Genomic DNA, 26,895 nt, shown 5'->3' on the forward strand with positions numbered 1-26,895 from the left:
CCTTTTCTCATCTATGCTTTATGCAAGAAAGTACTCCCTTCTTTGTTCTTATCCTTCCGTCTCCACCTCCCAATCTTACAACTCATGGTTACACACCATAGTGAAAAAGACATGTATATGTGTATTCATCTCGTCTAAGAAGTGCAGTCCTCTTAGCGAAAGACAAGAAGTCACTTCTATATCAGAAAGGTTTTTATGCATTTTATCATCATCGTCCGTGACAGAGAGGATGGTATCAAGGATCTCATCTTCGAGCATCGAGCCTTCTTCGGCAATTAGTAATGTCACTGGAACACTCTAAAACATCTCATGATCTCTTTTCGCAGATCACATTAAATAATTAGGAACCTCCGTTTCCTCGGCCTTCTCTGTTCTTATCTTTCCCGCACCAACCCTCATTTGGTTTGGATCAATTCAATTGATTAATCATTTAGGTAAAATGTCTAACCACTAGATCTATGAAAGTTAGACAAGCAATCTTTCTTCGAGTCAAGTTAACCGGTTGAAGTTGAAATCGTGAACTAATTTATATTTATTTTTAGAAGTAGAAATTAAAAATTTCTATCAATAGTTGATTTTTTTACAAAATGTTGAAGTAATAAAATAGCTAAATAGATTCTAGATAGACAATTATACGGAATTTATCTATTGTAGGTGAATACCTTCATATTAAATAAAGCAGTGAAAACAGCACGCAGAATGAAAAGGATACTATCGATCACACAGTGTAGTAACATAAATTGTTGGAATATAGCCGAATAGGGTCTGCTACTAAGGCTGCCCCTCCCTTGTTGTACCGGAGGGAATCCAGTAATTTGTTCTTGGTACCAATAAGCTATCTATCCTTTGTTCATTAAGCTGGTTAACCATGGGCAGAACACATTTCTGAGCTTTCTTCAGTTGTTGCAAGACAAGATGGCGCCAGAAAGGTTCTTCGAGGTTGTTGACTGTAGCCTGCCGGGGCATTTGTTTTCACTGATGTAACTGGAACAGAAGCATGCACAAGTATCCTAGGCTTTGGCATTTGAATTTTATCCAATGTTGCAGCGCTCAGGCTGTATTTACTTTCATGCCGTAGTTGCTCAATGTATTGGCTTTTGCTGTATGTTTGACTTGAGACCAGGGGCGGATTTACGGGGGCGCAAGGGTGTTCACCTGAACACCCTTCGCCGAAAAATTACACTGCATATATAAGGCAAAATCTGTTTTTTACCTCTATATATTAAGTTTTGAACACCCTTAACACAATCCAAAAGTGTAGTTTAGTGGTTAAGGGGGTTCAAAATTTACATAAGGTCATGGGTTTGATTCCCACTAGCTACAAAAAATATTTTTGAACCCCCTTCGTGGAGATCCTGCCTCCGCCACTGCTTGAGACACTTTTGTCTTGTACAATTGGTTTCCAGGATCCATTTGTGGATGCGACTCCAGGAACAATCTCGTCGCCTACCTCATTCAAGACCTGGCAAGAATTGCTAGGAGATCTAAAACATGAGTTACCTTATCAACATTTCGATAAATCCTTAGTCCTTGAAGACATCCTGGTTTTATGCAGTGAGGAACTGCCAAATAGGTTCCATTGCATGAATTTCCAAGTAGTGACAATCAAGCACTACATTATTAACAGAAATGCAAAAAAGAATAATCACTAATAATTGGTAGCATTATAATTGTACGTCCCGCTAGTCTCAAAAAGGAGCTCAAGTAAACCTCAGGAAACACTCAGGCTTGCAGACGCCAAATGCACGCTCAAACAATTATCATCACCAATATGCAAGTAAACCAGCTAGCAAACTTGATTTTAGATCAGTGATGAAAGTCTAGTTATTAAATGATTCGTCATTTATCTTTGGATGGACTAAAGGAAAAGTGACACTCCATGCGCATGAGAGTTTGTCTCGGTTTGTATGTGTATGTGACTACGTAACGTAAGTACGTATATTAGCAACAAATATAATCCAAGAGACTCTTTTAAATTAAGACTAGCTGGAGAAAATACGCAACTTTTCCCAGGCTGATATTGAGTTCGTAAGTAGACACAACTGTCAGCATTCAGCAAGCGACCACCAGAGGAAAAAAACTCAAAAAATTCTAGCCATATAATTAATTCAGATTAGTGGGACTGGGTCCAGAAAATAGTAGCAAGAGGACTGCGTTTAACTCCAGGTGAGCATCATCTGCTAGGGAAAATTAGGAGATAAATATAGTGTGCGTGCTACATGGCATTTTCATATTCAAACATGTATCCATAAATATAAAAAAGAGTAGAAAAGCCAAGACTTGAACTAAGAAATTTTTTGTGTCATATGATAATTTACCTGATGGGCCAGTTAAGCGAGATTCTTGATGAGTTCTCAACAATTTCCAGATCTGCGATGAAGTAGGAGCAAATAACTATTCAAGTTATACAAAACATCTCCTTACACAAACTATCAAATATGTTCACCTAAACAGACTAAAACACAAGTGCACCGTTGTTGTTTCTTTTAATTTGGGTTTACCTGAACAAGCTAAAGGAAGAGGTCTATCATAATCTTTTATCCCATGAGACTCTAAAGATGGTAGTAAGCACATTATGCCAATACAGCAATATAATGACCTGTAAAAGTTTTTCTCCAAAGTATAGAATAATAGATAAGAACATTCATCATGAAAAATGAAGTCAGTAGGGAAAATGTTTGGGTACCATTAAATTGTCCAACGACTTGTAGAACATTCACACCATATTTGAGCATTTTAGTGATGTTGGCGGGAAGCTGCTGCATACTGTCCTGCAAAATTTCAGGATAATGGAGATTGAATGAGTTGTGCAGTTACACTAATTGATCAACTCGAAAAATTGATAGCAAAAAATCATTCAGAGAGAGAAATTAGTTGGTGAGAGTAACAGACTATGGACACCTTAGTCGTCTCCTCCAGCCGTTTTCCATTTAAAAGAAAGCTACACTCAAGAAGAGCTGAGAATTAGGCCCGGGCATCAAAGGAAGAATGGAGGATTAGATTTTTAGCTGACAAAGTAGAATAAAGGAGTTTAAGCTGACAAAGTAGAATAAAGTAAAGTAGGTTATACGTTGTTTCTGGTGGAGCAATGATGCAGGATGCTGCCTCCATGTTGTCAACGTTTGTTACAAGACTGCATGAAATTTAGACAATAAGATTGGAACATGGAAAAAAATAGTAATATTATGTAAGAGCTCGAACAGTATGATGTAAGTATATTTAAAGCAGTGAAAGTACAAAAATAAAGACCTAACTTCTTTTATCCTGACTGCTCATGGTAGTTGCTACTGGATGACTAGGGTTATTTAATTAGAACAGGACAGTAGCGAAGGTAGCAATGACAAGAAGCAAAAGAACTGCAACAGTACTCTAGATTCATATTTTGGAATTCCCCCACTAGTGAAGCCAGAAAATACGAAGCGATGCTTGGACTAGTTGGACACAAAACCAGGTCAGTCAGAAATGGACAACAACAACAAGAAAACCAGTTTAAACAGTCAGGAATGGAAATTGCAAAAACGTATATGAGAGAACCGCAACAGTTTCAGAATAGAAAAGATATTAGTAATAGAAAACTAAATTCTTATTCAACTATAAGCAACATGCTTTAGCTGAACCAGCTTGCTTTTACACCTCAAAGGATTAAAGGCACTCACTATTTCGTCCTTCCCTGGAGTGACCATTCCCCTTATAATGTGGAAGTCAGCATGAAAAGCTCCAAATCCAGGCTACACAAAAATAACCATTAAGACCACCAAAATTTCAAATTGTAGCAAGATCATTTAGTAGACAAAGTAACCTACCTTGATTTGAAAAGCAGCGACCATCCCGTCCATCTTTAGCTTTGAACAGAATCTGCATTTGCAAAGAGGCTTCGACATTATTCTAAAGTGAAAGTGACTGCGGAGATTGGATGGTGTTGGTGAGGGAAATAGAAGTGTGAGCTCCATGCATTGACCAAAAAAAAAGGATGAACTGACCGAGTTAATTTCTAGGACATGACACATGAGTAATACAATAAGGAGTAACTGGCTTTAGTAAAAGCAGTTTGATTGCTAACAAAAAAAGACGAAATCATGTTATGTCAAGAAAAAGAAAAGAATGGCCAATCAGAAGAACAAAAGTTTAATTGTCAAATTAGCAGTACCAACTACTATGGCTCGAGATGTCATATCATATCCTTCTAAATCTTCTAGTGTATTAAGGGAACTGTTGAAAATAGAGGCGCAGTTAGTAATGACATGGCTAACACATTAAAGGCCTGTTTGGCCATGAGTTTTGCTAAAATAAAGTTGGAATTTATTTTCAAAACTCATGTTTGGCCATAAATTTTGACCACATTTTGGCAAAATACCAAATCTCAAATCTCAAATCCCAAAATCACCCCAATTGCTGATTTTGGGCCAAAATCCCAAAACTTGGGAATTATATACATGTTTTTCCAAAATAAAGTTGGGGAATATGTTTTGAAAACGTATGTCCAAACACATTTTCATCTTCAAACCAAACTTCACCCTAATCAGATTTTTCAAAACAAATTTGGAATCTATGGCCAAACGCTAGCTAAGAGTACAGACCTTCTTAATACTTTTGAAACATAAGGGTGGACGTAGCTGGGGTCAACACCAATATCTTCAGCACTGGAGAAGTATCTGCTAACCTGAGCAGGATCCCAAAAATAAGATCGAACGTCACACGATACGAAGTCATTGAAAACCAAAGAGCAGGACCAACATGAAAGGTTTCACTTACCTCCTGGATAAGTTTAAGCAGATCATTCGTATCCTCATTCTGAAACCACCCAATCTTGCAGGCACTCTGATCAGGACACAGATGCAACAAATCCATTTAGTCAAAACTAAGTACAAGAGTAACCAGCTTTGCAACATTCCGGATGGAAATGAACATGATAAATAGATTTCTTCAGAATGTTGGAAACAATTTAAACCACCACTTATCTCTTCTTTGGTTCACAAAAGAGCTCAGTATTGTTCACAAAAGAACTCAGTATTTAGAGAGAAGCATATTTGCACTTTTATATGATTTATCATGTGAGAGGAGTGTTATAAAGGGTCTGTAGATCTCTTAGAAGTCAAGAACAATTCTATTTCAAACCCTCTAACTAAGCAGTGTTCCTTACTTCTAGTAAACTACCAGAAAAATTATCCTGTCCTTTTTCTCCCTTACCCAACCTAGCTCCCCGTCCATATATCATAGTAGATGTTTCAGAACTCATCTTCTGTAAAGGATACTAAATTTGATTTTGTTTTTTTGTTTGATTGGGCTTTATAACCATCTAAATCAATAATCACCTGAGTAACTATATGTTTCTATTTGCGCTAATACAATCAAAATTATTTTCGTAGATTTAAGAATGGAGTAGCACCAGTAAGCATCTTCATAGGGGTGTTCTTTTTTTTTCTTTTTCACAACAGATCAAATTCTTTGCTGTCCACCCAAACAAATAGCAAATAAATTTTAGATGCCTGCTGTGGGCGACTGTTTACTATTCAATACACTAACAAGTTGCTATTTAATCTACACAGATTTTCTGAAAGTCAAATTTTCTCTAACCCGGACATAAGACTTCTGGCTTTTAATTTTCAAAATACCTCCCTTTCAATATAAAGAAATCTATGTGCTTCTAGAAAGGTTACTTTGGCTACTATACCAGTTATGTCATAAATTTCCTAATTTGTGGTTATCTCATTTTCAGGATATGGTATTCCCTCTGATAAAGAAAATAGCCAAGAGGACATTTACAACAATTAGGAAAGGGGATTCTTAATAGCTTTACCAACGCATCTGTAATTGCAGCATTGGAATACTGATATCATGCAAGCCTGTAAGCAACAATAAGATGTAGTCGGTTTGTGTTTTAGACTGTTTGCTACTTGCTTGCTTATTATCGGTGAGAACTAGGGGTCCGCTGCAGCAGAAGAGGTTAAGAAGATGTGAGTATGATGGTGAAATTAATGGTGGGTCCAGCACAAGTAAAAGTTCTGGCAACATTTTAGTCAGCACCTCATATACAAGGTGTAGAAAAAGCACAGAACTTGCACATACAGCACTTGTATATCAATGACCACAACATTATAACAATGCAAAGCGAGCCATAATATTCGGGAAGAAATACAGTAAAATCCTGCAGTAAAAGAGAATAAATGGTATCAAAAGTATAAACTGCATACAAGTTCTGGGATGTGCAAGTAGAACTGAGTACAAGCTGGAATTAGAAGTTTAGTTGCTACCACTTGAGGTTTCCATATCGGAAACTAATATGACAAATTTTATGAGGAAACATGAAAGATTTGGTATACCTTGACAGACATCAGTAACACCATAGAAGCGTCTTGGAGGGAAAAATCATTCCTATACTTGTACACCTTGGGGCACATGAAAACAGATGATAAATCTCCAGAACACACTCCCATTAGATTCAAAAAATATTCAACATATTCTACAGTGGATGTATCAAGATGCTGCACTTACACTGTGAACTGACTACAGCATCGAATTTGATTTTCAGCTTTTATCTACTTACATTAGATTATGAATGATAGCTTACAAACATTAAGCAAACTAGAGTTAAGACACAAATGCAGCTTCGAAAGGAAGCATCCTGAGAATGTGAAAAATGTCTGCCGTTTCAATGTTCATTATAAATTTAAGAAGCTCATTACTCCATTTGCATCTTGGTTTATCTTACCTGTTTCAACAATGATGGTAGCTCATGTGATCTTAAGGGGACCTCGTTGTTAGCCACTGCATGATCAATGCCTCTGCATTTGAATTTCAAACAAAAGTTTATCTCAAGTAATTAAGAGAATCAGGACCAGCTCGAAAGTAACGTGAAAACTGAATTTAACTCATTTTGTAAAAAGCAACAAATATAGTGGGACTAAAATAGATCTTTGTATGTTCTGCTAAGGAGTAGTTGATTGAAATTAAGTCCATTATATATATATATATATATATATATATATATATATATATATGTGTGTGTGTGTGTGTGTGTGTGTGTATGTCTGGCTATCTGTCTGCAAAAGCACATAAAGAGGTTTATGGATGGGCATCGACTACATTGCATAAGAAATTTGATAAGTACTGTTTAAGCAGCAAATTCCAGTTGTGCAGTCGCATAAGGCTATGCTGTTAGATATTGACTAAACTAAACTTGCCTCAAATTAATCCCTTATGTTTCACTGCTTGCACCTTAATTTACCTATGCTTTTCATTTTGATGCATTCACAGACAATTCCACAAAAACACTGACAATGGTAAGCTCATAAAAAGGAAAGAGGAATAGCATTGAGATACGTCCAAAGCCAAAATATTAAGCTCAGAACAAACTTGACACAGTATAAGCATACATAAACTTCATCTTGCATTAAACCAACTACAACTTGGATGAAATGTGAAAATACAAAAATTCTTGGCGTAGCACGCCCACCAAACTTGTAACATCATTTTGTCATGTTGGAATGATTTTCAGTTCATCAGAAGGGCAAGATGGATGGAGATGTCTTCATAGAACATGATTTGTGTACCTACTGAACAACTTATGCATCAAAGCAGGTATCTCAAATGACAGCACAGAGCTTAAAGATCAAATGGGACCTCGCACATTCCACTTGATCTTAGCCGAAAGGCTGAGAAAGGTATCCAAATGGGACCTCAACTGACTGCAAAAGAATCTCCACCATACCCAGTGAATATCACAGCGGAACTAGGAAGGATATCCTCCACTCCAGTTAGTATTAGGCAGTTGAAGTAGAAACCTCATATCCTTCCAGAAAGCTTCGCAATTTTTCTGTTTCACCAATGGCAGAAAGCCATTGGGTTAGGACTTCCATGGTAATGTAGTCAGGATTACATGCATTTTCAGTCATTTGGTCCATTATTTCAAATGCCTTTTCCACCCAATTTCTCTCCTGAAGGCCTTTAAAGATGGCATTGTATGTGATGGTATTTGGTCTTACCCCTTTGTCCTTCATATCACCCAACAAAGAAATACCAGCTTCTACTTTGTCACTCTTGCAGAGAGCGTCGATCAAAGTATTGTATATGACAGTGTTTGGTGGCACATTTGTAGAAGAACTCATATTCTGGAATATTTTCATAGCTTCATCAACATTTCCAGATAAACAATATGCATGAATTAGTGCTCCATATGTAACAACATTAGGCAAATAACCATCATCAATCATCCTCTTCATAACTCTATGGGCAGTTGCAAATTGCTCCTTCTGGCTGAAATATGATATCAAAGTGTTGTACGTGTAGCGATCAGGTTTGATACCTGCCTCCTCCATGTCTCTAAGCATATTATGAGCTTCATCAATCTTATTTTTCCTGCAAAATCCCCCAATCAGAGCATTATAGCAGATAATGTCCAACCCAAACCCAGCTTCTTTCGCCTTTGAAGCGACACAGGAAGCATCATTCGTTCTTCGAGCCTGGCAAAGGCCCAAAATCAAACTGTAGTACACTTTGGCATCAGGGAAGCACCCATTTTCTGACATTTCATTAAATAACTTCATTGCTTTGTCAATATTGTTGACACTACAAAAGGAAGTAATGAGGATGGTGTAAGTGATCGCATTCCCCTTTACACCTTTCCCTTGCATCTCAGCAAAAAGCTCTATACCACTGTTAACTCTCCCATGCTTGCACATTCCATCAAGCAAAGTATTCAGAGTAATCACATTTGGCACAACCCCGCACTTTTTCATCTGGTCAAAAAGCTCGTATGACCTCTCAATCTCGCCTGCTTTGCAGAAACCATCTATCAAGCAATTATAGGTAACAGTATTAGGTTCATATCCACTCTCCAGCCTCATCTTTTCCATCAACTTAAACCCTTCTTCTTGCCTCCCTACCTTACAAAGCCCATCAATCAATGTATTGTAGAGAACAAGGTTAAGAACGCCATCACTTTCACTGCCTCCCATCTTCTCAAACACTGCATTGCCTCATCGACCTTGTAACTTTTGCATAAATGATTGATGAGAATCCCAAATGTCACAACATCTGGTTTAATTTCCTTTTCCTTCATCTCATTCATAAGCAAATTCATATTTTCAAAATCACGCTCCCTACCTAACCCACTCAAAAGGGCATTAAATGAAACAGCTTCCGCCTGACCACCCAACCTCATCATATCATGCAAAAGGTCCCAAGCCTTATTACTCTTCCCGCTTCGACAAAAGTTGGTAATCAATTTAGTAAGCCACACATCATCCAAGAACACACCATTTTCGAAGAATCTCACAACAAGTCCACAAATTTCCTCCACACTCATCCTCCTCCCAACCCAATTCCTCTTCCAAATAGCAGATAAAACAATATCCATCGTACTCTCATTCGGCGGGAAACTACTCTCCCTTTCGAGCATTTCGTCGAGCACCTTGAACCCATCATCAGTATTCCCTCCACGAAACAAGCAATCTAACAGCAAATTAACCACATTTGTGTTTCTTGATTCAGGGTCTAGTGCATTGAACACGGCTATCGATTCCTCAAGCATTTTGGCACGGCCAAAGCATCTTATAAGAAGAGTCGCAGCATTGATGGATAAAGGGATTTCTCCATCTTTAGCAAAGGAAAAAAGATGGTAAAGCTTACTCGGTACGTCAGATATTTCTTCACGCATTGCTTGTTCGAGGATAGCTTGAAATGTGAAGGAAAGAGAAGAAGAACTTGATGATGAACTAGAGTTATGACTTTTGAAGAATTCAAAGAACTGNTCCCAATTGACGGTGATTTTGAGAAGGGAAGTTGGGAAAGGAGGGGTGTGAAGGAATTCAACAAGCTGGGGGTTAGAATTCCAGTCATTGTGATCGGTAGTTTTGAGGAGGGACACTATTTCGGAAATTGGCTGCGGCGGCGGAAGCGGTTTATGTGAATCGTCGAGCTCGCCGGAGAAGTGTCTCAGTCCGGCAATACTGCCGGTTTTAGGCCGTGTAGGAAGATCAAGGAGGGATTTTGTTGTAGCTGCGAGTTTCATTGTTCTGGGAGTTTCAGAAGCAGCGGTGCTTGCCAGTTGAAAGTGAAACCTCGTACTGGGATAGTGGGATTGGCTGTTTAGGTCTCACACAATTTTGCGCGGGTCTCTCCTCTAGCAAATTATAAAATAAATTACTATTAGTAACTAAAAATTATACACTTCTGAGTTCTGAATTTATTTTGGAGTTCTATAGTTTTTAATACATATTTTCAATTTCTATTACTTTCAGTTTTTGAAATAATTTTTTTATTATTAAAAGGTGTCAGATTACAAATCAGAAATATTCAATCTATTATGAAAAACGGTATCGCTCATAGGCTTATTAGATATGTTTAAATGTTTGCAAGTCTTTCCTTGTTTAATGAGTTATGATTACTTATGAAGTTCTAGTTGGTACCTTTCAAATTTTACGGCAAGGGACAAAACTTTTTGTAACATTCTATTTTTTTATTTTATCTTGATGAGTTGAGAATTTAGATGAAATTGAGCTTTTTAATTTTTCCGATTAAATATAGTGTAAGCTAAATACTATGGGGAAAAACTTACCAAATATGTAAGTAAAATAAGGAAGACAAAAAAATCTAATAGCAAGAAATATTGCATTTCTCTCTTGCGTTGCTAAAACACCCTCACTCTCCATTCTTATCACCATCTTCTTTTCTAGTGTGAAATATTATAACTTGTACCTTCTCTTTATCATATTTAGGGAGTATATAACTATTTTTTTTTTGAGATAAATAATGTAAGTAATTAATTTTATCCCTTATCAAATACAGTGTGTGAAGATAACTCTTGAGTCTTGACCAACAGAGTAAACTGGAAAGTCAAAATGCGGGCACTTCATTCGTCATTGATAAAGCCACTCCTCCATCTTCACCTCCTATTCCCATTTTCTACTTCCGTTATTTCGCTCTCTCCGCTTCGAACAAAATATCTCCACTTCCACTCCTTCACTACTCCTTCACTCCCAAAACTAACTGCCATGGCCGCCAACAAGATGGCCGCCGTCGACGGCAACTCCACGCTGGACCACATCGCCGGCGGTTGGTATTCCGTTCCCGACCTCCGATTGCGCGATCATCGATTCAACGTTCCTCTCGACTACTCTCTCGATCACTCTTCCACTCCTAAAATCACTGTCTTCGCTCGGGAAGTCGTTGCTGGTATTACTCTAATTCGGTTCCCATTGTTCATCATTACGGATTTTGCATTTGTTTACTACTTTACTCTGTCTAAGTTTAACGATTGCGTGTAAAAATATTCTACTTCTGAATAGATACCGAGGATCTTCATATTGTGGATCTCAACTAATTTTGGATTGAGGTGTAGTTGTTTGATTGAAGGATTCACATTTGTTCGGTTAACTTATGTACTGGCGTGCTTATGTGTTGATTCTATTTGATTAGTATTTTAGGTAGTGTTTGGTCTTGGCTTAGCTTATAAAGAACTACAAAAGTAATAGAAGTAAAAGCTCTAAATTTCATCTTAACTGATATGTAAGGTACTAGGAGAAGTTTTTCAAATACTGCTTAAGCTATTAGCTTCAAAATACTTGTCTCACATTTGTTCAAGTTATGCACTTTAGCACTGCTTATATATTGATTCTGTGATTAGCCAACTGTTATTTTCTTTTAAGAACAGTTTTTGGTTAGTTTATTTTCTCTACTGATTATCAAGTACACTGCAGTTGGTAAGGAGGAACAACCTCTGCCATATCTACTATATTTGCAAGGTGGACCAGGCTTTGAATGCCCCAGACCAACTGAAGCTGGAGGATGGATAAGCAGAGCATGTGAGGAATACCGTGTAGTTTTAATGGATCAGGTAGACTCTCTCTTTTTCCGTCTCTCAACCATAGTGAAATAAGCAGTTTGCTGTATTCCTTCTGCTATACTTTTGCTGCAGAGAGGAACAGGTTTATCAACGGCATTAACACCATCGTCTATGTCGCAAGTGAAGTCTGCTGATGATTTAGTTAACTACTTGAGACATTTCCGAGCTGATAATATAGTACAGGATGCCGAGTTCATCCGAAAACGTCTTGTCCCTGGTGCTGGACCTTGGACAATACTTGGACAGGTCAGATAGCTTTGAAGCTTTTCAGTATTTGGTTTTTCTATCTTAATGTCATCGTGCTATTCTCTCAATAAGTTGTTAAAAGAGACTACCTCAGGAATAAGTTTTTCGATTTTCGTTTTGATTATATATTTTCTAAAAGTTTATTTGAAAATATCTTTTGAGGTAAAACTATCATCTAATATGATGTATGGAAGTCTTAATTCTGATGTTAGTTGTGCTTGAAATCGCCGGCTTGTGATTGGATCCATAATCGAGCAGAGCTTTGGAGGATTTTGCGCAGTTACTTACTTGAGTTTTGCTCCCAAAGGACTCAAACACGCTCTTATAACTGGCGGACTCCCTCCAATTGGAAAAGGATGCACAGCTGATGCTGTTTACAAGGCAGGCTTTGAGCAGCTTGTTCATCAGAATGAAAAATATTACAAGAGATTTCCACAGGATATTGAAATTGTTCGTGATGTCGTAAATTATCTGGCAGAATCTGAAGGAGGAGGGGTAAGGGAATTATACTTGTATACATTAACTTTTTTCATATGAGTCCATCCGATACATACTTTTCCAATAATGTTAACGTTTCTATCTTTCTGCACCCTACCCTATCTCCCTCCTTCTCTCTGTGTGTGACATAGGTGCCTCTTCCATCTGGCGGCATCTTAACACCTCGAGGACTACAACTTCTTGGTCTCTCGGGCCTAGGATCTAGTACTGGTTTTGAACGATTGCATTACCTGTAAGCCATCATTTTTCCATCTCCTCTTTTTCTTTTTCCCAAAAAATATCATACATTTGAATCTTTAACATCCATACTATGCTTATAGGTTTGAGAGAGTCTGGGATCCTGTAATAGTTCAAGGAGCAAAAAGGAGAATCAGTGACTACTTCTTGAATGCTGTGAGTTATACATATGGTTTTTACAAAATAAAAACAGTGAATTTTTATTCTTTTGAGATTAAGTTTGATCAATATTGCGAAGAACTTGAGATCTTGTTCAGCAATAAGTAAATATGGTTCATGAACTAAACATGCTGCAATAGATATCTTCCTTGAATTTTTCTACATTGAGTTCAAATGCTTTCTGTACAGTTTCATCAGTATAAAAATTTTCAGTGGCCTGCATTCTTCTCTGTTTGTTTATATGGTACTCGTAATGACTATCTTGGTGTTGATTTTTTAATAGGATAATTCATGACTAATTAATCCTGCTTTGACTTCAAATGAAGAAATACAAAAATAAAGGGAGGAAAGAGAAAAGAACACACGAGCGAACATCCTGTTAAGGAAGAATGCAAAAATCTTTCATGTGCAATGTCTGATCTCCTATGAACTAGAAACTAAATGTCATGTTAACTTACCAGTTTTGTTTCTCTGGAAAATTTGATATTCTGTTGCATGGTAAAAATTAATTTAAGATGCTGAACAGAAATAAAGTTCTTCAGATGTGAATTATCTTGGATAATGACATATTTAAGCCTTTAGCAGCTCATGATGACTTTGGTGATGACATATAGGTGTAAGATAACTGTAGAAGTGCTGTGTTTTCGAGTGTTAACAAGTAAACAGAGTTTTTCATATCTGTTACTGTAGACTGTGAGATTCTTTGCCATTTAGGAGATGCTAAGGATCTGAAATTCCGGCCCATTTTGTGTGAATGAACTGCCAGCATTTTCTTGGTAATTCGAGATGTATTTAGAGGTGCAGGAGCTGGATGAGATATCTGCTGATTTGAACTCTTTGTGACATTGCAGTATGAGAGATGGATAGCATTTGATGCAAACCCTTTATATGCTCTTTTGCATGAAAGCATATATTGCCAGGTAAACTTTCAATAGGGGTACGGCTACAACAGTGTTACTACTTGGCTAAAGGAATTTCTGCATCTATTTCTATAGTTTTGGGTACCTATTTTCTGCAGGCATCCATGCTACTGTCTAATTCATTGTTTTTTCCTGATATGAAGGGTGCCTCATCACTGTGGTCTGCTCACAGAATTAGGGCTGAAAATGAGAACAAATTCGACGCAATTGAGGCAGCAAAAGGCAGCCGCCCCGTACTTTTTACTGGAGAGGTAAGACACAATGTGGACGTTTTTTAGTTAAGAACCGCCATAATATGAATCAAGCATCAAACGAAAGTTTTAATTCCGCCTTAAGTTTTGTGATGATCTGACCTCCACATTGACTGCACAGTAGAGATGTGGCATGGACCATAGAGTCTGAAATTATATTAATATCAGTTTGTTTATGTGCAACTACGATGTATATGCTCATCCTTGCTGTTTAGCTAAGTTCAATTTTCTTCTTCGTCTTCTTCCTAGTTGCCTCCTCATTTAGTAAATGAAAGAGATTCAATTATGGTGCTAAGGGTTCAAATTGCTGGAAATGGTGATTTTTGAGTGACTAAGAGAGAAGAAACCCTCAATGGTGAGAGTTCAAACCTCAGAGAACAAATGCAAAGAAACACTATGGTTAGAGTTCAACAGGATTGACTGTCAAATCTTCTCTAGTTCACACTTCCCGTGTGAGGCACATAATGGGGAAAGACAACATAAGAAAATTCCAACTGCACACTGCTCCTAGAAGTCATGGATATTTGGTTGGGGATTGGAGGAAAGGATCAATTAAACAATGTGATTGATTAGGAACGAGGATATTTGGTTGGGGATTGGAGGAAAGGATCAATTAAACAATGTGATTGATTAGGAACGACATATGAACAACCAATAAATCAGGGACGAAATCATAACCCAGAGCATACTCCACGGACCAGTTCTGAGAACTGCTGAAAATATGCTTAATGTACTGGGTTTAAGAGCTTCTCCGTCCCACATGAGGTGCTTATTATTGATCAGAGTTGTGAGGTTTGTCTTTGTGATTTAATAAAACCTACACTTCTTTATTATGGACATTTTGATTAATCACTCATTCAGCTGATATCACATGGATTTATTTTGCATTTAGTATGATGGACCATTGATCTGAGGTCAAAAATTTGCAGAATGCTTTTATTTCGTTCAGCTGGAATTAAGAGACCCTTTGTTTATTTCGGGTGAAAAATAGAAAGTTTGAACTTTTCGTATATTGAGCAAGTGTTGATTGCCTTTTAATTTAACATGTAGATGATATTCCCATGGTTGTTTGATGAAGTCCATGCCTTGAGGCCATTCAAAGATGCGGCCCTGCTATTAGCAGAGAAGAAGGACTGGCCTTCATTGTATGATATTGCTGCATTAAAGGATAACAAGGTATGTTGTATTTCTATTAAAGTTGACAATTTCAGGCTCGTGTCAATCATTATGTTAAGGATTTGAATCTACCTTGACGTCTATCACTTCTTGTAATAGATAAGAAGTGACAGTAAACTGATTGAATGATTTATACTTCATATTTAACACACGGGCTCTTTTTATATATAGGTACCAGTTGCAGCTGCTGTTTACTACGAAGACATGTATGTTAACTTTAACCTATCTATGGAGACTGCTTCCCAGATAGCTGGAATCAGGCTTTGGATTACTAATGAGTACATGCACTCTGGTCTGAGAGATGCCGGAAGTAAAGTATTGGATCATTTGCTTGCCATGTTAAATGGAAAGAAGCCCCTGTTTTAACTCTATTGGCCACCATCAACACTTTCTCTACAGTGTCGAAGGCTTTAGATAATGCTGATGAATTTATTGGTAATTCTCTTTTTATTTCCTGTAGACCTTTCAATAAATATTTTATGCTGTGCATGGGTACTGTGGCTTAGATATCTTCAACCCCCAATCCGCGCACCCACCTGCTCAAAAGATTTTATAATGAAAATAAGCCATTACAATGAACATGTCGTTGCTGAATGTCCTTTTCAGTAGTTTATATGCGGTTTGAAAGAATCAAAAAGGCAAGAACTACATATACCACATTTTGCCTTCAAAAAATGCAGTGGAACAGAAGTAGTTGAATTGTTGTTGGCTTTTAGAATTTTGCAAGAGCTTGTCTCGAATGTCTTGCCCAAGGATTACCTCATTCTATCTCTGGACCTTTTCTCATCTATGCTTTATGCAAGAAAGTACTCCCTTCTTTGTTCTTATCCTTCCGTCCCCACCTCCCCATCTTACAACCCATGGATACACACCATAGTGAAAAAGACATGTATATGTGTGACAGAGGATGGTATCAGTCTAAGAGTAGAGCATAACCTTCTTCGGCAATTAATAATGTCACTGGAACGCTGTAAAAGATCTCATGATCTCTTCTAGCAAATCACATTAAATAATTAGGAACTCCCTTTTCCTCGGCCTTCTCTGTTCTTATCTTTCCCGCACCAACCCTCATTTGGTTTGGATCAATTCAATTGATTAATCATTTAGGTAAAATGTCTAACCACTAGATCTATGAAAGTTAGACAAGCAATCTTTCTTCGAGTCAAGTTAACCGGTTGAAGTTGAAATCGTGAACTAATTTATATTTATTTTTAGAAGTAGAAATTAAAAATTTCTATCAATAGTTGATTTTTTTACAAAATGTTTAAGTAATAAAATAGCTAAATAGATTCTAGATAGACAATTATACGGAATTTATCTATTGTAGGTGAATACCTTCATATTAAATAAAGCAGTGAAAACAGCACGCAGAATGAAAAGGATACTATCGATCACACAGTGTAGTAACATAAATTGTTGGAATATAGCCGAATAGGGTCTGCTACTAAGGCTGCCCCTCCCTCGTTGTACCGGAGGGAATCCAGTAATTTGTTCTTGGTACCAATAAGCTATCTATCCTTTGTTCATTAAGCTGGTTAACCATGGCAGAACACATTTCTGAGCTTTCTTCAGTTGTTGCAAGACAAGATGGCGCCAGAAAGGTTCTTCGAGGTTGTTGACTGTAGCCTGCCGGGGCATTTGTTTTCACTGATGTAACTGGAACAGAAGCATGCACAAGTATCCTAGGCTTTGGCATTTGAATTTTATCCAATGTTGCAGCGCTCAAGCTGTATTTACTTTCATGCCGTAGTTGCTCAATGTATTGGCTTTTGCTGTATGTTTGACTTGAGACACTTTTGTCTTGTACAATTGGTTTCCAGGATCCATTTGCGGATGCGACTCCAGGAACAACCTCGTTGGCTACCTCATTCAAGACCTGGCAAGAATTGCTAGGAGATCTAAAGCATGAGTTACCTTATCAACATTTCGATAAATCCTTAGTTCTTGAAGACATCCTGGTTTTATGCAGTGAGGAACTGGCAAATAGGTTACATGAATTTCAAGTAGTGATAAGCAAGCACTACATCATTAACAGTAATGCAAAAAAGAATAATCACTAATAATTGGTAGCATTATAATTGTACTTCCCGTTAGTCTCAAAAAGGACCTCAAATAAACCTCAGGAAACACTCAGGCTTGCAGACGCCAAATGCACGCTCAAACAATTATCATCACCAATATGCAAGTAAACCAGCTAGCAAACTTGATTTTAGATCAGTGATGAAACTCTAGTTATTAAATGATTCGTCATTTATCTTTGGATGGACTACAAAGGAAAAATTACACTCCATGCGCATGAGAGTTTGTCTCGGTTTGTATGTGTATGTGACTACGTATATTAGCAACAAATATAATCCAAGAGACTCTTTTAAATTAAGACTAGCTGGAGAAAATACGCAACCTTTCCAGGGCTGATATTGAGTTCGTAAGTAGACACAACTGTCAGCATTCAGCAAGCGACCCAACTTGATCCCAGAGGAAAAAAACTCAAAAATTTCTAGCCATATAATTAATTCAGATTAGAGGGACTGGGTCCAGAAAATAGTAGCAAGAGGACTGTGTTTAACGCCAGGGGAGCATCTGCTAGGGAAAATTTAGGAGATAAATATAGTGTGCGTGCTACATGGCATTTTCATATTCAAACATGTATCCATAAATATAAAAAAGAGTAGAAAAGCCAAGACATGAACTAAGAATTTTTTTGTGTCATATGATAATTTACCTGATGGGCCAATTAAGCGAGATTCTTGATGAGTTCTCAACAATTTCCAGATCTGCGATGAAGTAGGAGCAAATAACTATTCAAGTTATACAAAACATCTCCTTACACAAACTATCAAATATGTTCACCTAAACAGACTAAAACACAAGTGCATCGTTGTTGTTTCTTTTTATTTGGGTTTACCTGAACAAGCTAAAGGAAGAGGTCTACCACAATCTTTTATCCCATGAGACTCTAAAGATGGTAGTAAGCTCATTATGCCAATTACAGCAATATAATGACCTGTAAAAGTTTTTTTTTCCATAGTATAGAATAATAGATAAGAACATTCATCATGAAAAATGAAATCAGTAGGGAAAATGTTTGGGTACCATTAAGTTGTCCAACGACTTGTAGAACATTCACACCATATTTGAGCATTTTAGTGATGTTGGTGGGAAGCTGCTGCATACTGTCCTGCAAAATTTCAGGATAATGGAGATTGAATGAATTGCGCAGTTACACTAATTGATCAACTCGAAAAATTGATAGCAAAAAATCATTCAGAGAGAGAAATTAGTTGGTGAGAGAAACAGACTATGGACACCTTAGTCGTCTCCTCCAGCCGTTTTCCATTTAAAAGAAAGCTACACTCAAGAAGAGCTGAGAATTAGGCCCGGGCATCAAAGGAAGAATGTGGGATTAGAGTTTAAGCTGACAAAGTAGAATAAAGTAAAGTAGGTTATACGTTGTTTCTGGTGGAGCAATGATGCAGGATGCTGCCTCCATGTTGTCAACGTTTGTTACAAGTAAAGACTGCATGAAATTTAGACAATAAGATTGGAACATGGAAAAAAATAGTAGTAATATTATGTAAGAGCTCGAACAGTATGATGTAAATATATTTAAAGCAGTGAAAGTACAAAAATAAAGACCTAACTTCTTTTCTCCTAACTGCTCATGGTAGTTGCTACTGGATGACTAGCGTTATTTAATTAGAACAGGACAGTAGCGAAGGTAGCAATGACAAGAAGCAAAAGAACTGCAACAGTACTCTAGATTCATATTTTGGAATTCCCCCACTAGTGAAGCCAAAAAATGCGAAACAATGTTTGGATTAATTGGACACAAGAACCAGGTCAGTCAGGAATGGACAACAACAACAAAAAAAACCAGTTTAATCAGTCAGGAATGGAAATTGCAAAAATGTATATGAGAGAACCGCAACAGTGTCAGAATAGAAAAGATATTAATAATAGAAAACTAAATTCTTATTCAACTATAAGCAACATGCTTCAGCTGAACCAGCTCGCTTTTACACCTCAAAGGATTAAAGGCACTCACTATTTCGTCCTTCCCTGGAGTGACCATTCCCCTTAAAATGTGGAAATCAGCATGAAAAGCTCCAAATCCAGGCTACACAAAAGTAACCAATTAGACCACCAAAATTTCAATTTATAGCAAGACCATTTAGTAGACAAATTAACCTGCCTTGATTTGAAAAGCAGCTACTATCCTGTCCATCTTCAGCTTTGGAGAGAATCTGCATTTGCAAAGAGGCTTTGACATTATTCTAAAGTGAAAGTGACTGCGGAGATGGGATGGTGATGGTGATTGGTGAGGGAAATAGAATTGTGAGCTCCATGTATTGACAAAAAAATATAAACCCACCGAGTTAATTTCTAGGACATGACACATGATTGTCATGTAGTAATACAATAAGGAGTAACTTGCTTTAGTTGAAGCAGTTTGATTGCTAACAAAGAAAGAGGGAAAATCATATTATCTCAAGGAAAAAAAAAGAATGGCCAATCAGAAGAACAAAAGTTTAATTGACAAATTGGCAGTACAACTACCACGGCTAGAAATGTCACACCATATCCTTCTAAATCTTCTGATGTATTAAGGGAACTGTTAAAAATAGAGGTGCAGTTAGTAATGACATGGCTAACACATTAAGAGTACAGACCTTCTTAATACTTTTGAAACATAAGGGTGGACGTAGCTGGGGTCAACACCAATATCTTCAGCACTGGAGAAGTATCTGCTAACCTGAGCAGGATCCCAAAAATAAGATCGGAAGTCACAAGATACGAAGTCATTGAAAACCAAAGAGCAGGATCAACACGAAAGGTTTCACTTACCTCCTGGATAAGTTTAAGCAGATCATTGGTATCTTCATTATGAAACCACCCAACCTTGCAGGCACTCTGATCAGGACACAGATGCAACAAATCCATTTAGTCAAAACTAAGTACAAGAGTAACCAGCTTTGCAACATTTCGGATGGAAATGAACATGATAAAGAGATTTCTACAAAATGTTGGAAACAAATTAAACCATTACTTATCTCTTCTTTGGTTCACAAAAGAACTCAGTATTTAGGAAGAAGCATATTTGCACTTTTATCTGATTTATCATGTGAGAGGAATGTTATAACGGGTCTGTAGATCTCTTAGAAGTCAATAACAATTCCACGTCTAACCCTCTAACTAAGCAGTGTTCCTTACTTCTAGTAAACTACCAGAAAAACTATCCTGTCCTTTCTCTCCCTTACCCAACCTACCTCCCCGTCCATATATCATAGATGTTTTTGAACTCATCTTCTGGAGAGGATACTAAATTTGATTTTGTTTTTTGTTTGATTGGGCTTTATAACCATCTAAGTCAATAATCACCTGAGTAACTATATGTTTCTATTTGCGCTAATATAATACAAACTATTTTCATAGATTTAAGAATGGAGTAGCACCGGTAAGTATCTTCATAGGGGTGTTTTTTTCTTCTTTTTTTTCACAGCAGATCAAATTCTTTGCTGTCCACCCAAACAAATGGCACATAAATTTTAGACGCCTGCTGTGGGAGATTATTTACTATTCAATACACTAACAAGTTGCCATTTAATTCGCACAGATAGATACCAGTATGCTGAAAGTCAAATTTTCTCTAACCTGGACATAAGACTTCTGGCTTTTAATTTTTCAAAATCACCTCCTTTCAATATAAAGAAATCTATGTGCTCCTAGAAAGGTTACTTTGGCTACTATACTAGTTATGTCTATCTATAACAGGATTTGCAGTTCTAAGTTTCAGAAGCTAATTTGTGAAACATTTGTTACAAGGAAATAATAAATCTTATTCCAACTCTGTTAGAAACTATAATTTCCTAATTTGTGATTATCTCATTTTCAGGATATGGTACTCCCTCTGATAAAGAAAATAGCCAAGAGAACATTTACAACAATTAGGAAAGGGGATTCTTAATAGCTTTACCAACGCATCTCTAATTGCTGCATTGGAATACCGATATCATGCAAGCCTGTAAGCAACAATAAGATGTAGTAGGTTTGTGTTTGAGACTGTTTGCACTTGCTTGCTTATTATTGATGAGAACTAGGGGTCCTTTGCGGCAGAAGAGGTCAAGAAGATGTGAGTATGATGGTGAAATTAATGGTGGGTCCAGCACAAGTAAAAGTTCTTTTTAGTCAGCACCCCATATACAAGGTGTAGAAAAAGCACAGAACTTGCACATACAGCACTTGTATATCAATGACCACAACATTATAACAATGCAAAGCGAGCCATAATAGTCGGGAAACAATACAGAAAATTTGCACTTAAAGAGAATAAATAGTATCGAAAGTATAAACTGCATACAAGTTCTGGGATGTGCAAGTAGAACTGAGGTATACAAGCTGGAATTAGAAGTTTAGTTGCTACCACTTGAGGTTTCCATATCGGAAACTAATATGACAAATTTTATGAGGAAACATGAAAGATTTGGTATACCTTGACAGACATCAGTAACACCATAGAAGCGTCTTGGAGGGAAAAGTCATTCCTATACTTGTACACCTTGGGGCACATGAAAACAGACGATAAATCTCCAGAACACACTCCCATTAGATTCAAAAAGTATTCAACATATTCTACAGTGGATGCATCAAGATGCTGCACTTACACTGTGAACTGACCACAGCATCAAATTTTATTTTCAGCTTTTATCTACTTACATTAGATTATGAATGATAGCTTACAAACATTAAGCAAACTAGAGTTAAGACACAAATGCAGCTTCGAAAGGAAGCATCCTGAGAGGCTGAGAATGTGAAAAATGTCTGCAGTTTCAGTGTTCATTATAAATTTAAGAAGCTCATTACTCCGTTTGCATCTTGGTCTATCTTACCTGTTTTAAGAGTGATGGTAGCTCATGTGATCTTAAGGGGACCTCGTTGTTAGCCACTGCATGATCAATGCCTCTGCATTTGAATTTCAAACATAAGTTTATCTCAAGTAAGAGAATCAGGACCAGGTCGAAAGTAACGAGAAAACTGAATTTAACTCATTTTCTAAAAAGCAACAAATATAGTGGGACTAAAATAGATCTTTGTATGTTCTGCTAAGGAGTAATTGATTGAAATTAAGTCCATTATATATATATGTATATGTCTGTCTGTCTGCAAAAGCACATAAAGAGGTTTATGGATGGGCATCAACTACATTGCATAAGAAATTTGATAAGTACTGTTTAAGCAGCTGTTGTGAACCAACCTTACTTGGTAAGGGATTATGGGCCAGAAATGAGGAACGAGGCTGACCCAGTTGGGACTATTGGGCCAAGAGCTAAAGGCCCAATGATTGAACAACCAAACAGAATACTAGTACGTTATATTTGGGATCCAGGGGGAGATACGGGGCATGCGTGTTGTTGAATGAAATGTCTGCTTCTCCTCATCTTCCTTCTCGAATGTCTGTATCATCTCATCCCCATTCTTAGTCTAAGCTTCTCATCCCTTCTTCTCTATTCTGTGCATTTCAGTTTAGTGACTCTAATTCCTTGAATAGTTTGAGTTGAGTTGTAATTTCCTGTCACTCTTGAAGTAATAGAAGTGTTGAAAAACTAATTGCTACATTGGTGCTTTCATCCAGAGGTCTTCAATGGAGGACCAAAAACTCAAGCTCAAGGCTCTCATTGATGCATCTGTGAAGGGAGTGACGAATTCATTTTCCAAGGATATCGCTGAGATTCAGTGTATGTTACAAGATGTGGTGGGAAAATGACTCCGACCGCTTCTCAGTCTCGCTTTGGGTTGGGTTCGTCCATGGAAGCTATGTCGGTGAAAATACCCAGATTCAGTGGTGATGATCCAGCGGCATGGCTATTTCAAGTAGAACAATATTTCACACGCTATAACATTTTTTCAGATCATAAATTATCATTGGCTTCTTTATATTTGGATGGTGAGGTTTTGGATTGGTATTGTTGGTTATATCGAAACAAACAGCTAGCGGACTAGGACCATTTCGTGGAAAAATTGTTTATTCATTACCGAACTCAGAGTCGGGAAGCACCTGACAGGCGTTTAGCCTTTCTCCGGAAGCTTACCACAGTGGACTATTGTCCAGCACGAGCTGTAGCTATTCCGCCTTGGAGCGCCATGGCCAAATCGCCCTCGCCTCAATATTGAAATCCACGATCAGACCACAATAATCTGAACTCTGACCACGATGTGTTTGGGAAAAATCTGGATAGGGAAACTGATAACGTTGTAGATGATAAAACAACAATACCAAGAGCTGATGCTACTAAAGCAGAGGGTGAGGACGAAGATGTAGTGGTACAAGTCAAAGTTGATGATGGCACTGAAGTTTTGCTAACTCAAGCAAAAGAGAAGATGGGCAGTTCCGGTTAGGATGACGAAGAGGTTTCCTGCCTCCTGTTATTGCAGTTCGGGATACACGTTCCCCAAGAGATACATCACGGAGGTACGTTATTGCAACTTCTCTTGGTTGTGGCTCTAGTAAACAGAAAATTAAAATTGTGTCCTTTGAAGACATGTATCTTGCTGAATTTTTCATGGAGCCTGAGACTATTGAGGATCTATGTCTTGATAATTTTTGTATGGAGAATGAAGATAGCATTTCAACAAGTGACAAGACTTCGGATGAAATAATGCCCGATGTTGAGCATGGGAAATCTACGATGGGGTTCATTGATCGCCATAATTTGAGTCGATATCCATTTTATTGTGGTGCTAATTTCTTTATTGTCACCATTCCCATAACTGCGAGGGATCATTGTGTATGGGATCCGGGAATTAGTTCCAAGTTCAGGGCTCTAGCGGGTTCTACAGAGAACATGGAGGCACATAAACTTTTTGAAGAAGCTAGAAAAAGAAGGAGCTATTTATTTGCAAATTTGCATGCGTGGGAGCATGCAGGTGGAGTTGCAAGGGGTGTTGAATGCAGTTGTAATTTTAGAAATTCTCATGCATCATACAAGCTACTGAGTGAGTCTATAGCGCTTTCATTCCTGTGTTCTTTTGATGGTGCTCCTACACATATTGAAGAGCAATACATAATTGATCAGTTTAGGCATTTACAGAGTGGAAAGGCTCTTGAGCTTAGTATGTTATACTCTGATATGGCATCCAAGCTGGTGATTTGCGTTAATGAACTTGTAGCTACTGCCCTAGTTAAAATGTATACCAACAATGCTCAATTGGACAGTGCCGAGATGCTATTTTCTAAGACTGTACATGAGGATGAGATTATTTCCATTCATGCTACATTCTGTGTATGGACGAACACTTATCAGAGGCAAAAGGGAGTGATTATGGATTTTGTCCAATTTATTTCTCCAAAAGAACTACGTTGTGCAATAATTAGTGAGCATGAGTTAACTGGCTCATCCTTATTGAGTTTGAATTTTTGGAAAATGAGATTTATACATGCACCTACTATTTGGAGTAGATATCTGTTAGATATACACCAAGTTCCTCTAATTCTATCAGGAACTACTTATAACAATGTTATGTTTGGGAAATGCTATGAACCACAGATCTTTTCAAAGGCAATGCAAAATAGTTTCTTGTCCTTCAATTGGTATTTGCTGATGATGGAAAGTATTGTGATCTTTTGTGCACAAAGAGCACTGTTCAAGAACTCCATAACCAACCTACTTGTTGGGGTTACCAACGCTCTTACTTTGGAGAGAATTGTCCAGGAAGCTCAAGTCAAGTGTGACCCCCTAAATGCCAAGATTGTAGCTTGTTGCCTTATGATTTATGGTGGTATTGTGCCAAAGGTTGTCCATGTTATAGTGGCCACCATCTCATGTCACGTTGACATAGATCACATCTTCTCCTTATATTCCCCAGGATACCTTTGTGTAGAGACAATTGGCAGGGTGCGCGCTACTAACACCTCTCTTGACTCGAACCTTGAGGACAAGGTTCTTTTCGAGGACGAGAGTATTGTTGTGAACCAACCTTACTTGGTAAGGGATTATGGGCCATAAATGAGGACGAGGCTGACCCAATTGGGACTATTGGGCGAAGAGCTAAAGGCCCAATGATTGAACAACCAAACAGAATACTAGTACGTTATATTTGGGATCCAGGGGAAGATACGGGGCATGCGTGTTGTTGAATGAAATGTCTGCTTCTCCTCATCTTCCTTCTCGAATGTCTATATCATCTCATCCTCATTCTTAGTCTAAGCTTCTCATCCCTTCTTCTCTATTCTGTGTATTTCAGTTTAGTGTCTCTAATTCCTTGAATAGTTTGAGTTGAGTTGTAATTTCCTATCACTGTTGAAGTAATAGAAGTGTTGAAAAACTGATTGCTACAGCAGCAAATTCCAGTTGTGCGGTCGCATAAGGCTATGCTGTTAGAGGATATTGACAAAACTAAACTTGCCTCAAATTAATCCCTAGCGTTTCACTGTTTGCACCTTAATTTACCTATGTTTTTCATTTTGATGCATTCACATAGATAATTCCACTAAAACATTGACAATTCAATAATTAAAAATGTAGCACAATCAGTACTGATTCAGCTGATTTATTAGGTCAACCCACAAACATATTAGCTTCATTGGCATAACGTTAAACATATACGAATAAGTATATCAGCAATTGCACATAACCTGATCTTCACAACGATTTTATAAGCTTCCAACATGAACTACCTAATTTATGACTCCACGTTTTGAGAATTAGTCCAGCAGTAAACAGAGCACGCATTTCAAACAATGCCAAACAACTCAAAGCTTGGCCGCAATCCATAGTTCAAATTTTTGTCAAACGGTTGAAGCTGAAAAATTCGACTTCAAGTTTCCAAAAACAGGTTGTGCTGATTTGATGAAAAAAGTATGTATGTTTGTGTAGAGGTGCAAATTTTGCGTTTAAATTCTAGATCTGACTCTGTACACACAGTTAGTAAATGAGTTAATTAGTAAGCAGAAATAGAGAAGAATGTATGCGTACTTGGCTAAAGAGAGGCAGAGGTCGCTGAACACTGAAAGATTATTTAGGTGACCAGTCTGCATACACAGAGACATCAAATCGGCCACCGTCGCCACCAGCATCGACGCCGTGCCGGCGTTCTGCACCTTCGCCGAGCTGCTTGTCGGTCTCTCCATTTTCGAGAACGCTAAGTAACTGCAGTCTGCTTCTTCTCGTTTTCGATTTGCTCAACAGCAGTAACAAAATTAAAACAACAGCTTTATGTTGCTTTAGTTCACGTTTTTCGTGTTTCTCCATTTTTGGCTTGTTCGTGTTCTTCTTGCATGCAGAGCTTTCCCGTTGCCAAGTGTTGCAAAACGTTAAACCGTTGTACAGCTTGCAATTCATGAATTCCAAACTCTGGAATGTCTTCATCTCCAATTTTTGCCCGCCCCCAAAGATATACTAGTACTATATGTATAATTGTGTGTACTGTTGTTTAGAAATCAAAACCAACCACAACCATGAACTTGGGCTGCTCCATCTTTGAAAATCAGTCCAAAGTCAATAATTTGCGTTTTGAAATGGTTTTCAAAAAGTGGAATTTTGATAAAACACCGTAGTTTGCCTAATTATAA

At 37.6% G+C, this 26,895-nt stretch overlaps 2 protein-coding genes and 1 long non-coding RNA gene across 9 annotated transcripts; 1 reads left to right on the top strand and 2 right to left on the bottom strand.

Annotated features, from left to right (window-relative positions):
* Positions 1-630: 630 nt before the first annotated feature.
* On the bottom strand, positions 631-26,828 carry LOC109242649 (E4 SUMO-protein ligase PIAL2-like). 5 transcript variants are annotated; one of them, XM_019409486.1, is made up of 14 exons: positions 26,300-26,828; positions 22,217-22,289; positions 21,820-21,885; positions 20,175-20,240; positions 20,000-20,082; positions 19,522-19,573; positions 19,375-19,446; positions 18,779-18,846; positions 18,629-18,677; positions 18,423-18,507; positions 18,235-18,333; positions 18,052-18,103; positions 17,108-17,218; positions 631-1,106 (listed from the first exon to the last, which is right to left on the bottom strand). In XM_019409486.1, exons 1-14 carry the CDS (start codon positions 26,452-26,454, stop codon positions 863-865), a joined length of 1,275 nt encoding a protein of 424 aa, XP_019265031.1. In that variant the 5' UTR covers positions 26,455-26,828; the 3' UTR covers positions 631-862. The 5 variants fall into 5 exon arrangements, with proteins under 5 accessions (XP_019265031.1, XP_019265029.1, XP_019265030.1 ...); XM_019409484.1 differs by lacking the exon at positions 631-1,106 and having other exon boundaries at positions 16,633-17,218; positions 26,300-26,826; XM_019409485.1 differs by lacking the exon at positions 631-1,106 and having other exon boundaries at positions 16,633-17,218; positions 18,638-18,677; positions 26,300-26,825.
* Positions 1,384-3,852, bottom strand: LOC109242651. Its single transcript, XR_002070423.1, has 7 exons — positions 3,804-3,852; positions 3,657-3,728; positions 3,071-3,133; positions 2,893-2,941; positions 2,687-2,771; positions 2,502-2,599; positions 1,384-2,370 (listed from the first exon to the last, which is right to left on the bottom strand). It is a non-coding gene; the product is annotated as an uncharacterized LOC109242651 (long non-coding RNA).
* Positions 10,796-17,621, top strand: LOC109242648 (proline iminopeptidase). 3 transcript variants are annotated; one of them, XR_002070422.1, is made up of 11 exons: positions 10,796-11,172; positions 11,697-11,833; positions 11,915-12,088; positions 12,347-12,583; positions 12,718-12,818; positions 12,907-12,979; positions 13,834-13,902; positions 14,046-14,153; positions 15,204-15,329; positions 15,501-15,764; positions 17,150-17,621. XR_002070422.1 is itself a non-coding variant. In XM_019409483.1 (10 exons), the coding sequence occupies exons 1-10, from the start codon at positions 10,839-10,841 to the stop codon at positions 15,693-15,695; spliced, it is 1,554 nt and encodes a 517-aa protein (XP_019265028.1). In that variant the 5' UTR covers positions 10,796-10,838; the 3' UTR covers positions 15,696-15,908. The 3 variants fall into 3 exon arrangements, 1 of the variants encoding a protein (XP_019265028.1); XR_002070421.1 differs by having other exon boundaries at positions 16,878-17,412; XM_019409483.1 differs by lacking the exon at positions 17,150-17,621 and having other exon boundaries at positions 15,501-15,908.
* Positions 26,829-26,895: the final 67 nt, after the last annotated feature.

The sequence above is a fragment of the Nicotiana attenuata genome, unplaced genomic scaffold (genome assembly GCF_001879085.1).
Source record: "Nicotiana attenuata strain UT unplaced genomic scaffold, NIATTr2, whole genome shotgun sequence".
Taxonomy (NCBI): Eukaryota; Viridiplantae; Streptophyta; class Magnoliopsida; order Solanales; family Solanaceae; genus Nicotiana; species Nicotiana attenuata.

Coding starts and splice junctions, on each gene's coding strand:
- LOC109242649 (XM_019409484.1), bottom strand. CDS start 26,454: ATGGAGAGACCGACAAGCAGCTCGGCGAAGGTGCAGAACGCCGGCACG. Junction 18,508..18,628: donor AGACGACTAAGGTGTCCATA/GTCTGTTTCTCT, acceptor GAAATTTTGCAG/GACAGTATGCAGCAGCTTCC. Junction 17,219..18,051: donor TCGCTTAATTGGCCCATCAG/GTAAATTATCAT, acceptor TAGATCTCCTAG/CAATTCTTGCCAGGTCTTGA.
- LOC109242648 (XM_019409483.1), top strand. CDS start 10,839: ATGCGGGCACTTCATTCGTCATTGATAAAGCCACTCCTCCATCTTCAC. Junction 11,173..11,696: donor CGCTCGGGAAGTCGTTGCTG/GTATTACTCTAA, acceptor AGTACACTGCAG/TTGGTAAGGAGGAACAACCT. Junction 12,980..13,833: donor GTGACTACTTCTTGAATGCT/GTGAGTTATACA, acceptor GTGACATTGCAG/TATGAGAGATGGATAGCATT.